Consider the following 13,139-nt stretch of genomic DNA (forward strand, 5'->3'; position numbering starts at 1 on the left):
TTGTGAATTGGTGTCTACGTGGCAACTCGAATATTGAAAACAGAGAAATTGTCTGCGTCTGTCAGCATGCAGGCAGCTTGTGCATGATATGAATTTTATTATTTCTTTAGTGAACCAAAATTAGATAAATAATGCTGAAAATTTATTTTATAGCGTGCATCATTTTTCGTCGTCCGTGAGCTAGGCGCAAGTCAGCTCTGATTGCTAAGATTATTAACCAGCCCATAGAACTGTTGATAGGAAAAACGACATCCAAAAGTAACGATTCAAGCCTAGCATAATTTCCATTTTATGATTAAGCAATATCATTTTCTAACAGGCCAATGGATTATCCGAAGTATGTTATTACAACAGTTTCTGAAGTTTGTATTGAAACTGTACCTTACTGCATTGTCACATCTGATAAAATTTCAAATAAAAGTCATATTGAACTAAAAAAAGTTGCGTCTTCGGTATAGCATCTTTGTCTTAACGTCAATATCGTGTTGTACGATTGGCGGCTTGTTTAGTGTCAAAATTAAATATGCTTCGTTCGAAGTTGTGGGAGATGCTGTTACTGTCAATACTATCTAGGGATATTTATTTTATGTCTTTAATCTATGAAGATTGCTGCTTAAAAATTAGATCATTCTGGTGAGGTTTCCAGATTATACTCTGGACTTATTATTTGCTGTCGTAAACGTTGATGCAAGGTTTAAAATACATTTAAAATAATGGCTGCAGATGATTCAATGAATTTCTCAGAAAGCGATCACGCAAATGTCGTTCTGGAAAAGCTGAAAGCTCAGAGGGATCAGGGGAAGTTCTGTGATATTGTTCTTTACGTGGGAGGAACCGAATTCCGAGCACACCGAAGCGTACTGGCTTCATGTTCACAGTATTTTGAATCAATCCTAAAGACTCATAAATCAATAAAAGAACGTTTAACAGTCACCTGCCAGAGTTCAGAGATATTCCAGAGCTTGTTGAATTATATGTATACAGGTTGTGTCATAATTAATAAAAGCAATGTTTCTGAATTGTTGAGATTGGCCAATCATTTTCTAGTAGGAAAGTTAAAAAACTACTGCGCCGATTACCTTGACAGGCATTTGGATGTAACAAATTGTCTGTCTGTTAGAGACCTGAGTGAGAAGTATAATTTGCCTATCTTACTAAAGGCTGCAACCTTATTTGTGGCAGTGAATATAAACAAAGTACTTTTTGAAGAAGAATTAATGAACTTTAGCCTTCCAAAAATGGAAGAATTTCTTTCAGAAAAGGTGCGTTTAGCAAGACAATGCTTGTGTAAAGAGAATACTGTATGAGTAGTTTATGCATAAATGCCTAATATACGTCAATATTGGCAGTATACTTTTTGCATGAAATAAGTTTCTGTATTTTTTTTCCTTTCACTGAAGTTTTACAAATATTGTTCTAGAATTCATTAGCTTGTTCAAGAAGGAATGGAATGAGTATAATTATGCATGCAATTTCCTCTGTGATTCAGTGTACTTCACACCATATCATTAAATTCTCACACTTTTGAGAGAAGCATGAGGAATAATTATTTTATCGACATTAATTTGTGCTATATTGATATTGCTTCATGGTTGCAATGTGCTTTGATATCAAGTAACTTCTATTAATAAAAGCCATCCTTAATAAGATAACTTTAAGTTTTTGTAGTGGTATCACAAATAAAGTAAGTTTGATTCTGACATTATATAGTTCCCACTTTCTGGGTTGACGTAATGTGAATAAAGATTATTCTTTCCAGGAAATATTTAATATTATATTTTTAGTAAGCACAGAAACCTTATATTGTTTCCACAGAGAGGGGAGGCTGATGACAAAAAATGCTAAATGCACAATAACAAAATTGTAAAGATTCTGACAAAAAAGTGTAGTATTTGCATCAGTAAAGTCATGTTTTCGTTAAGAGCATGCAATTGGAAATAGACATTGAAATTTTGCAAACATATGTAAAAAATGACAGTGGCTATGAGATATAGTATTAAAACACACAATGGTGCATTGTAGGGAAGGTAAATGACCAACTTCAGCTGGGTAAGAGAATTCTAGGAAAGTGTAGCTTATGTATAAAGGGGACTGCATGTAGGGCATTAATGCTAGTGTTTGGGATAGCCTCCAGGTTTAAATAAAGGAAAATATTGGAGCAGTGCAGAGGTGTGCTGCTATATTTCCTATCGGTATGGTGAGTCAGCATCTGAGTATTAACGGACGTGCTGTGTGAACTAAAAGGGAAATCCCTGGAGGGAAGACTGCATTGATTTTGTGGAAGACTGATGAGAAAATTTAGAGACTTGAGATTTGCAGCTGACTGCTGAACACTCCTACTATTACGTCCAAACATTTTGTGTAAGGACCGTGAGGACAATATAAAATAAGTTAGGAGGAGGAGGAGATTAGTGTTTAACATCCCGTCGACAGCAAATTCATTGGAGACTGAGCACAAGCTCGCATTAGGGAAGGGTGGGGAAGGAAATCGGCTGTGCCCTTTGAAGGGAGCCATCCTGGCATTTGCCTGAAATGATTTAGGGACATAATGGAAAATCTAAATCAGGATGACCAGAGACAGATTTGAACCATCATCCTCCTGAATGCGAGTCCAGTGTGCTAACCACTGCAGCACCGCTTGGTGAGAAGTAGTTATGCCTCATAGGGAAGCATATAGATAGTCAGTTTTTCCTCATTCCATTTGTTATTGAAACAGGAAATGGAATGAAAAGCAAGGGTACAAGAAATACTCCCAACCTACCACAATGCATCATATAGTGGCTTGTGGAGTATGTATGTAACTATACATATGTTGATATACAAAAAGATAAAAAATACATTCAAGATTATATATAATTATTTAGTTAATGCATCTTACATTGGAATGGCTGTACAGGCTTAGAACAAGATTCAAAAATAAAAAGAAATTGTATTCACTATTGATGAATGTACAGCAAATATATTTAGGAAAAAGTTTTCTTAAGATATGAATTATGGGGAGGAAAGGGTGAATTCATTTAGTTCATGCAAGCTTGCCTTCAGGTACCTATCAACTGAAGATAAGTGTTTTGCTTTAGCATTTTCATTTTAAAGGTATTGATTTCATTTCAAATTGGAAGGGCTAGTTTGTTGAGGAGTAGGCTGCCCATATTTATCAAGCCATCTTGACGTACCCTCCGTTATTTGCTTTTGTTTAACTTGGTCCGTGTCGTGGTTTTCGATTTCTCTTTGTTATAAACAGATACAGCTTTTCCCACACTGCAGTAAACAGTTCCGAGTATATAAATACAGGAGATTAGTAATGTATTAAGTTATTTGAAAATACGTTCAGTGGTTGATCTCACTGATACTCTGTTATTTTTGCTATCCTTTTTCTGCATAAAGAAAACTTTTCTCAGAGGTGCCCGGCAAAAAGGGACATTGAGAGTGCAAGTCTGTCATACAAAGCTTTTAGTGTGTTTATATTACATTACTACCTGAGGAATCTGAATGCTTAGTGGAGCCTGACGAGGAGTGAGCTGGCAGACCACAATTTCAAAAACTTATCCCTGCAATTAATTTGTCATTAATTTGCAAGGGTACCATGTAGTGCGATGATTCCTGGGTGGCTAGAAAAGAAATATGAGCTGTTTTTGTGGTGTTTAGCAACAGTTTAAGGTTGAGGAGCGTAGAGAGGAGTCTTTCAGTTGTATTCTGTTGTACTTAAGTTGCAGAGCTGTCAGATTAGAAGAGCAAAGTTTTACCATCTGCAAGTACTACAGAATACATATTTAGAGGATTTAATGGAAGGTCATTGATAAAGACTAGGAAGAATCGAGGGCTTATTACTAAGTTTGTGGGACTCCATATCTAACCAGGTTTTTTTTTAAAAAAAATGTATATGATGTGGTTTTGGGTTATACTGTTTACTTTTTGTTGGTGATATAAGATTTAAACAACTGATCTGCAGCACATTTGATACTATATGGTTCTGCTAGAACGGGAAATTAAAGTTAAAGAAGACTAATTCACAGCACTGTTTTAGAAAGACTATATGATTGAAGAAAAAAAGTAGTGACTTTCAGCATGAAGATAATGATCAGTAAGTCTTACTTCTATGATATGTCTGAAGTACAATGACTAAAGTGGATCATGGATCATTAATCCAGTAGAGCAGGATTTCCGTAGCAGGATTTCCTTCCATATCTTTTTGTTTGATATGCCGTCAGTAAGATTTTATTTATTTTATGTCTTTAATCTATGAAGATTGCTGCTTAAAAATTAGATCATTCTGGTGAGGTTTCCAGATTATACTCTGGACTTATTATTTGCTGTCGTAAACGTTGATGCAAGGTTTAAAATACATTTAAAATAATGGCTGCAGACGATTCAATGAATTTCTCAGAAAGCGATCACGCAAATGTCGTTCTAGAAAAGCTGAAAGCTCAGAGGGATCAGGGGAAGTTCTGTGATATTGTTCTTTACGTGGGAGGAACCGAATTCCGAGCACACCGAAGCGTACTGGCTTCATGTTCACAGTATTTTGAATCAATCCTAAAGACTCATAAATCAATAAAAGAACGTTTAACAGTCACCTGCCAGAGTTCAGAGATATTCCAGAGCTTGTTGAATTATATGTATACAGGTTGTGTCATAATTAATAAAAGCAATGTTTCTGAATTGTTGAGATTGGCCAATCAATTTCTAGTAGGAAAGTTAAAAAACTACTGCGCCAATTACCTTGACAGGCATTTGGATGTAACAAATTGTCTGTCTGTTAGAGACCTGAGTGAGATAATTTGCCTATCTTACTAAAGGCTGCAACCTTATTTGTGGCAGTGAATATAAACAAAGTACTTTTTGAAGAAGAATTAATGAACTTTAGCCTTCCAAAAATGGAAGAATTTCTTTCAGAAAAGGTGCGTTTAGCAAGACAATGCTTGTGTAAAGAGAATACTGTATGAGTAGTTTATGCATAAATGCCTAATATACGTCAATATGCCGTCAGTAAGCTTTGAAGGACAAAAATGCATAATAAGGTTTCCAGTGTATTAAACTTGTCTTAATTTTATTGATACTACATTCACTTCATTAGAGATGAAAATAGAATATCCAGTTTCTTCATGCCGGTGATGCTGTAGCGCTTTGAAGATCTACTTTAATATTATTTTTCAACGACACTTACCAGCCCACAGCAGATTCAGCTTTTTACTGCTTGCTTTGTTTGGAGTATCCTCTCCGAGTAAATTCTGGTTTCATTAAAGAATTCCAAATAAACGTTAGCTGAATCACTTAAAAAAAAAAAAAATGTATTGTATTCTCTGTATTAGGGGGAGCAACAGAATCGATGTAAACCGAGTGACTGTGAGTTGTTGTGACTCGGTTGTAGTCAGTGCAAACCTTAGCAACTGGGTGGTACTGTGGACTGTAGCAGTGTGGTTAGCAGTTTTTAATGCCTTTTCATTTTATTAAGACGTAACTTGCTGCAGTAAGTATCAGTAATGGACTTATTACTATATAATTCTATCAAAGGAAAACCCAATCAAAGAAACTAATAAATTATGAAGCAGAAGTGCTTGTGAGTATGTACCTTCAAGAGACAAAATGTGTAGTACTTCTGACACACACACACACACACACACACACACACACACACACACACACACACACACACGAAAGTAAAAGTGGCACACATCGAAATAATTTTTCTTTCCTCGGGGATGAGAAAGGGATGGTTTAGGGAAGGTGAAGGAGGGAGAGCAAGTCTCTCAGACCCCAGAATGAAAGGAGACCAACTGTGGTGCAGGGGGGGGGGGGGGGGGGGGGGCAATTGGAGACAGCAAGTAAGAAATGTGAACATTGTAGCAGCTTCAGTCCAGAGATGGTAAGGACATAGTGAAAAGTAAAGACAGTTTAGCGATTTACAATTAGGGACTGAACAAAATTAACAGAGATTAAGTCCACGAGGATGCCAAGGTGCAAGGATCTGTTGTAGGGCAAGTTCCTATCCCCAAATATCTGGGAAACTAATATCGGTTGTGAGGATCCCAATAGCCCGTGTAGTGTGGCAAGCACTCGGATCCTTGAGTGGTGCTGTAGCGCATGATGAGCAACTGAAACAACCCTCTACTCTTCCACTTCACAGGCATTAAATGAAAATTGTAGACCTGACCACCTATGTCTGTCTACATCCATACTCTGCAAACCACTGTGAAAAGTGTGGCACAGGGTATTTCCTGTTCATTTGCATATGGAATGCTAAATAAATGCCTGTATGTGTGTTGTAATTAATGTAATGTGTTGTTCACTATCCTTGTTGGAGAAGTGTTTAAAGGACCCTTGTATATTCCTAGATTTCTCACTTAGTTTCTGTTTTCTGACACTCTGTTAGCAAACTTTTGCAGGACCATTACCGCAGACCTTGAAGGATCTCCTAGTTCTTGTTCTTCAGAATTTCCATGGCCCTCTCCTGTGATTCCAAGAAACCTGTGATGATGTGTGACGCCCCTCTACATATCAATTTAACATCTCTTGTTAGTCCTTAGTCCTACTTGTTGTGAATATCACAGACTTTAACAAAATTCTGGGATAGGGAACACAAGTGTTTTATGAGAAATTTCTTTCGTAAACTAAGTTTTCGTAGTATTATTCCATTGAACTGAAGTCTGCTACCTGCTTTACTTACTGTTCAGTCTGTGGCCAATATATTAAGTATTCTCATAAGTTGTTACACCAGGTATTAGTAGTAGCTGGCCAATTCCTGAACCAGTAACAACTAAGCAGAAAAACAAAGTATAATGTACAAGATATTAACCAAAATCAGCATCAACAACTAAGGAAAAAAAATGAGTTTTGATCTGACAGAGGTGCAAATAGGATTTATTAGTGGATTAAGCACAGCAAACACTTGCAAGTCGTGAATGAAGTAATGTAAACTAGGAATATGATCTACCACTTTGCCTGGGAGTAATATACTTAAGAATGCTTTTAATTTAATTTCAATAAAATCTTTGTGTATAACTCTTGAAAGACAAGATATCAGTTCACAATAATATATGAAAAGAATAGATTACTACTTATGAAGTAGAAGAGGTGTTGAGTCGCAGACGGGTACAACAAAGAGACTGCTACACATTTCAGCCTGTAGCCAAAAGGTCTAATTCTAAAGTAGAAAACACACTGACAAGCACAAATCGCACACACACAACCACTGTCACTGGCTGCCTGCTGGGACCAGACACACTTTGTGTGCAGTCTTTTTGTTGTGCCTGTCTCAAAACCACATTTGTTTGGTGAGTAGAAAACTACCCTTTTCATAATATTGTCATTATTCCATCCTGGATTTTCCATTGTTTGAAGGTGAAGATGTCAGTTCAACTTGTTATAATCTTTGCCACACTTAACCTGGATAGCAGAAATTCAGAATTGGATGAGGAACTGAGCAAGATGATTTTGTTATCATCAAATTTATTCCCAGCAGCACTAGTAGAAATTAAACTGGAAAAAGAAGTAGAAATACATTCAGTGGAACATATCTGAAACAGCTAAAAATTTAATTTTAATGAAACTGAAAATTTAATTTTAATGAAACTGAAAGAATGTCTGATCAACACATTGAAATTGCCTAGCTTGGCTTTGACAATCTGAACAAAGTTTTTGAAAGAAATATTTGAATGTCTCTGAAACAGTTTACAAGCAGTGTGATTTGTCAGTGTTGACTTGGTGTTGACTTGGTGTTGATTAAATATGGATTTTTTATGTGAAAACCATTCAGAAACTGAGATACGCCCATTTAGCAATGGAGAGATGTGTGTTGTGAATTCATGTATGTATTGATCCTCTGACCTCTGAATCATTTTTTGCCCAACACATGCATATGGTAATGTACAAAGAGTGTGTTAAGGTATTGAAAAACTGGGAGAGACAGATAAACAGAGATACAAATTGAGGAACAAACTGAAGTGAAAGATGTAATTATGGTTGTAATGAAGATTGTAGGCGAGTGGGGTGTATTGTCTGGTGAATGGGTAGTGTATGTGGCAAGGGAGGTACTTGCTGGATTTTATAAACACAGTGTTCTGCAGTTCACATGACTTGTGAACATCATGTTTTATAAATGGTCTTCACGGGTTTGCCACCGGATCACGTTGTGCAAATTCCACAATATTTCCTCGGGGCAGGTGTCAGACATCTTCAGGTGGTTCAACCTTGCTTGTGGCTAGGTACAACTGACAGTATCAGCACAATGAAGCCCCGTTTTTAGAACATGCGCAGAAATCACACATGCGCAGTGATTTTCCATATTCAAACTCCCTCTGCCAAAAATTGCAGAATGGCCCTCCCACACGTGCACTGTACACTGTGTTTGTAAAGTGTGACCAGATGTTACTTACCAACTGCTGTACTAGGCCAGTGTTATGACGGGCCTGTTTCCGAAGAATCTTGATCTTTGCGTCGTGATTTAATAGCGGCTAATGCAGGAGTCCAGGCTGTGCTCAGTTGAAATCCCGTATCCTTGTTGATGAGATTATCGGCTGTACGGATATGTATTGCTTCCTTAATGAATTTGCACAACGTGATCCGGCGGCAAACCCGTGAAGACTATTTACAACACATCTGCCGGGAAAGCTTGAAGAGTCACTTCATGTTTTATAATTGAATGTTGATATTGGTTTCATAGGATTTATTTTTATTTATCTTGTCACACTTTTTCCTGGCTGCATACCCATTGTCAGCAGCACACTACAAAAGCTACATAACTGTAAACAAGATAAGTGTTACCTATCAAGATAATATACAAAGTTATTGGCTAAGTACAGCTATTGCCAACTTCCAATAATAAAAAAATTAAGTTTCTGACTAATTGGTTCATCTGGGGCTACTTGGTTGTGGAAACACAAAATGTAGCTGCTATAAATGGTGATTCACGAGGTTTCCCCCATTGCTGGAGATTATTCCTTAGGTTATTTGGAACAACAAATGTAAATACAGTAATGTTATCATATTCATAATGAAGGAGCTACAACAGAGTTCCGAAACATGCCGTGGGATCGCTACACCTGTGTTCACAGGACACACGATCAGTCTTAGGTAGACAACTGCAGAGAGTGGTACGTTTTCACAGCCACTTGTTGATACTGCAGTTACTGTTTACTGTTGTTGTCTCCTGTGTACACTACAGTTTGCGATGCCGTACAAGTTTTCATAAGAGGAGTATGGAGAGATGGTGAACATTTTGAGCTTTTCTGATGGTAATGTGAAAGCTGCTGTAGCTGAATATCACCATCAGTATCCTAATCATAGGATTCCGGGTGCCAAAACATTTAGTGGAACACATCAAACATTGCTAGAAACTGGTACCCTTCCCAGTATTTGTATTAACTCCGAAAGACATCGTGGTGTTGAAGAAGAGGAAAACATTCTTAATTCAGTAAAGTGCAGTTCTCGTTCAAGTACAAGATGTCTAGCTACCCGATTGAATGTTTCACAATCTAAGGTATGTAGAATTCTTCATGAGAATGGACTGTATCCTGTTCATATGCAGAAAGTTCACCATTTAGAGCCACATGATTGTGCCAACCGTTTACACTTTTATAACTGGTTTAATGGAAATTGGCAGCTCTATCAGTTCATAATGTTCAGTGATGAGGCAACCTTTACAAGAAATGGCATCAACAACATGCATGTCTGGACAGACAAAAATCCCCGTGCCACAGTAGTATCTCAATTTCAACGAAGATTCAGTGTCAATGTCTGGTGTGGTGTTGTGTGTGACCAGTTACTGGGGCCGTTTATTCTCCCGGGAAATTTAAATGGTCAGATGTATGATAAATTTTTACAAGAAGACTTACCACAGCTTCTTGAAGATGTTCCTCTGTAAACAAGATGCCACATGTATGTCCAGCATGACGGGGCACCTGCACATTTCTACCATGTGGTAACAGCTTATCTTAATCAGCAATTCCCACATCAATGGATAGGTCTCGGGGGTCCTACCAACCGGCCTGCCACATCCCCAGATTTAACACCTTTAGATTACTGCATCAGGGGTGGATGAAAGACATTGTGTGCGAAGTTAAGGTGGAAACACAAGAAGAATTGATGCAATGCATTTTCGATTCTACAACATTAATAAGGAACGAGCATGTGAAATTACAAAATGTTACTAGCATGTTTCACTCCCGTGCGAATCTTTGCTTTCAGATGCAGGGAGGAAATTTTGAACACTTGCTTTAAATCCACTCCGAATGCAAGAGACTGCTTCAAAATTGTTTAAATTAATTACTATGTGCTTTTTTCATTTACTGTAGCTCCTTAATTATGGATCCGATCCCATTATTTTATTTACATTTTTTGTTCCACATAACCTAAGGAATACCCTCCAGAAACTGGGGGAAAAAACTTGTGACTCACCCAGTATAATATTGGGACATCCCTATTTTGTGAAAGAAAATCCTGGAGATACCCAGAGGAGGCCTTTATCCAGCAGTGGATGTAAAATGATTGTATAAAAGTGCATGTAACTGAGGCTACAACAATTTCAAAAACATAATAATTGAAAGGCATTTTCATCACCAGTTCACATAAAGTTAGTGATGAGAATATGAGATACATTGTGGACATTCTTAATGGAACGTCCTGTTATTTGTTTTAAGAAGTTTAGAGAAACTTGGAAAACTTCTGTCTGGATGAGGACTTGAAATCTTCAGCTTACTGTCATAGGGAACTATCATAACTGCAAATGCACTTTCTGCTGGTTGCCAGAGTATATAGGAGTGATTTTTTGTGGTGGGAGGAATGATAGCCGTCAAAATGCAGGGACTGTAGATGGTTAGTGGGCTTCATATGGACAGACGTATGGAAGGAGAGAGGTGGAGATCAATGTCCAAGAAAATGGCACATTGGGCTGAGGAGGATCAGAGGAAACAAATTGCAGAGAAGCTGTTGAGGCTGTGTAGGACTAATGGTAGAATGTATAGGTCCTTGCCCAAAACATGAGATTGCCGTGAATGAACCAGAACCAGATAAAGGGATTGGGCTTTTGAGAGGCTAGGATAGTTTCCTGTACATGCTCCACAAACCAGTTGATGGAGATGCCCGTGGCTATGCCACAGATTTGTTCATATATTTTTCCCTCAAAGGAAAAATAGTTATGTACAAAGATATAATTAGTTAGATGTATAACTAATATTGTGGTGGGTCTGGAAATGGAAGAACATTGAGGGAGGTACTGCTGATGTGTAAGGAGGTGACATCAACAAAAATGAGTAGGGATCTTGGTGATAATGGGATAGGGACTGTTGAGAATTGGTGAAGGAAGTGGGTCTTATCTTTCATATGGGAGGCTGTGCATCAAGCAATTGGTGCAGTGGATACTTAAGTGGGAGAGGGGGAGGGGTACAGTTGGTTGGTGGTATGAATTGATAAAGGCAAGCTTCAGTGTTGAGGTTAGGTTGGCTTTGATTGGTGGGGTTTGTCGCATTAGAGTATTAACACATGGAGAGTAGGTCTTTGACTAGTTCAGCATTATTAAATTTGGGTTAGGGCTTAATGTGAGGCCATTGGAGTGGACCGAAATTTCTGTAGGATTGCAATTTTTGGCAGGCAGATTGACAGCAGTGTTTTGGGTTTGCATAAGTTCTGTGTTTTTTGAGATGTTGAGAGGTAGTTTTGGGATATGTGGCAGATGGAAAAGGTTGGAATTGCAAGGACTGGGTGCTATGAGGGGTTAGGTACAGGGAGGCCAGGAACAGTCTGAAAAGCTTGTAAGAGTGTTGAGGGTAAGTTGGGCTGAGAATAATTGTTAAAAAAAATTGATACAGTGTGCCATTTCTGATTTCATTGACATTGATGCCAGCCAACCAGGTTGTTGCTCATGCAAATCCAAGCCCTTGCACATGCTACAATGTGGTAATTGCTTATAATCAGCATGATACAAAGATTGGCAACTTGATGCTTATAATCAGTCAAAATGTGCCTTTTTCAGAAGTGATAAATTTAAGCTAGATGAGCAAAAGCTATGTTTAGCCAGTTTGAGGAAACCAAACAAAGAACTCATTTGGTGACATTGTCTCTGGCAGTCTGCTTGAATTTGTGTGTGTAACAACCTGATTAGTTAACTTAGTGCTCATTAAATTGAAAGTGGCAAAGCACATAATTTGTTTTCTATCTCTGAGCACAACATACACTGCAACAGCCTTAATTTTTTTTGTCTGTTTCTGACATCCTGTATATCTGAAGTGTCATTTCGCCAAGAGATGGCACTCTTTAAGTGTCTTAATGTAAATTAGGTTGGCTACAAATTCAGCAATTGACAGTTGTGGCACTGTTAGTAAGGTAAGCCTATCCTCCACAACAAGGTCTTACAACACTAGGTGGGAAAAATCGGTTTTTAATTCTCCAGAGGTCAAAAACCAAATAAAAAGCAAAGTGACATTGGTTTTTAATTGTCTCAGGACCAAAAATTCCATAAAAGTCAAAAGACATTGATTTTTGATTGTTCTGGAGTCAAAAACACATGAAAAGCAAAAGAACATCGGTTTTTATTTGTCCTGAGACTGGCGCAAGAAATGTTCATTTTGCTCTCCCTGTTTACTGCCACAAGTTGAAATCAAGAAATAGCAAGTTCCACACAGCAGATCAGAGTGTCTTTGGGGTCATGTTCAAAATGTGTAGTGGAACACATGCCTTCATTTCAGCTACAATTGTAATTGGAGAACTGAACACAATGTTACTCAAATAACCCTACAGCCAGAAGCTACATGGATTAAGATAAGGCAATCTGGATGGACAGGCTGTGGGGGAAAGATGGATGATTATTCTAGAAAATAAAGAAGAAAATTATACTACCATGATTCATGGTTTTCAGGATGTCACGTGAGAAAAGTTTGAATGGGTTTCGCATTATCAATATTTCTGGAGTCCAGGCTGGGCAACATGGATGATATCATTGCGTTTGGGATATGTCATTGCATTCGAGCTCAAAATATGTTCTAAGATTCAGCAACAAGTCAATTGTAAGGATACTGAATGGCAGTTTTGAAGATCATTTCTCCTGCCCTTTTATAGACGAGTGTGACCTGGGCTTGCTTCCATCTCCTGAATGTGTAGCTATTTATAGTTAACCTTAGGTTTAATACATATAAGAGTTAACATTATTT

General features: G+C 37.8%; 1 protein-coding gene across 2 annotated transcripts in view; it reads left to right on the forward strand.

The window, feature by feature from the left end:
- Nucleotides 1-459: 459 nt before the first annotated feature.
- The window catches only part of LOC126346225 (myoneurin-like), a 103,256-nt gene continuing 90,576 nt past the window's right edge, over nt 460-13,139 (forward strand). For both annotated transcript variants that reach the window (XM_050002168.1, XM_050002169.1), the window contains exon 1: nt 460-1,262. In XM_050002168.1, the coding sequence (XP_049858125.1) occupies nt 714-1,262 (549 nt within the window). In that variant the 5' untranslated portion in view covers nt 460-713. The remainder of the gene's footprint in view (nt 1,263-13,139) is intronic.

This window comes from Schistocerca gregaria, chromosome 1, assembly GCF_023897955.1.
Source record: "Schistocerca gregaria isolate iqSchGreg1 chromosome 1, iqSchGreg1.2, whole genome shotgun sequence".
Classification (NCBI taxonomy): Eukaryota; Metazoa; Arthropoda; class Insecta; order Orthoptera; family Acrididae; genus Schistocerca; species Schistocerca gregaria.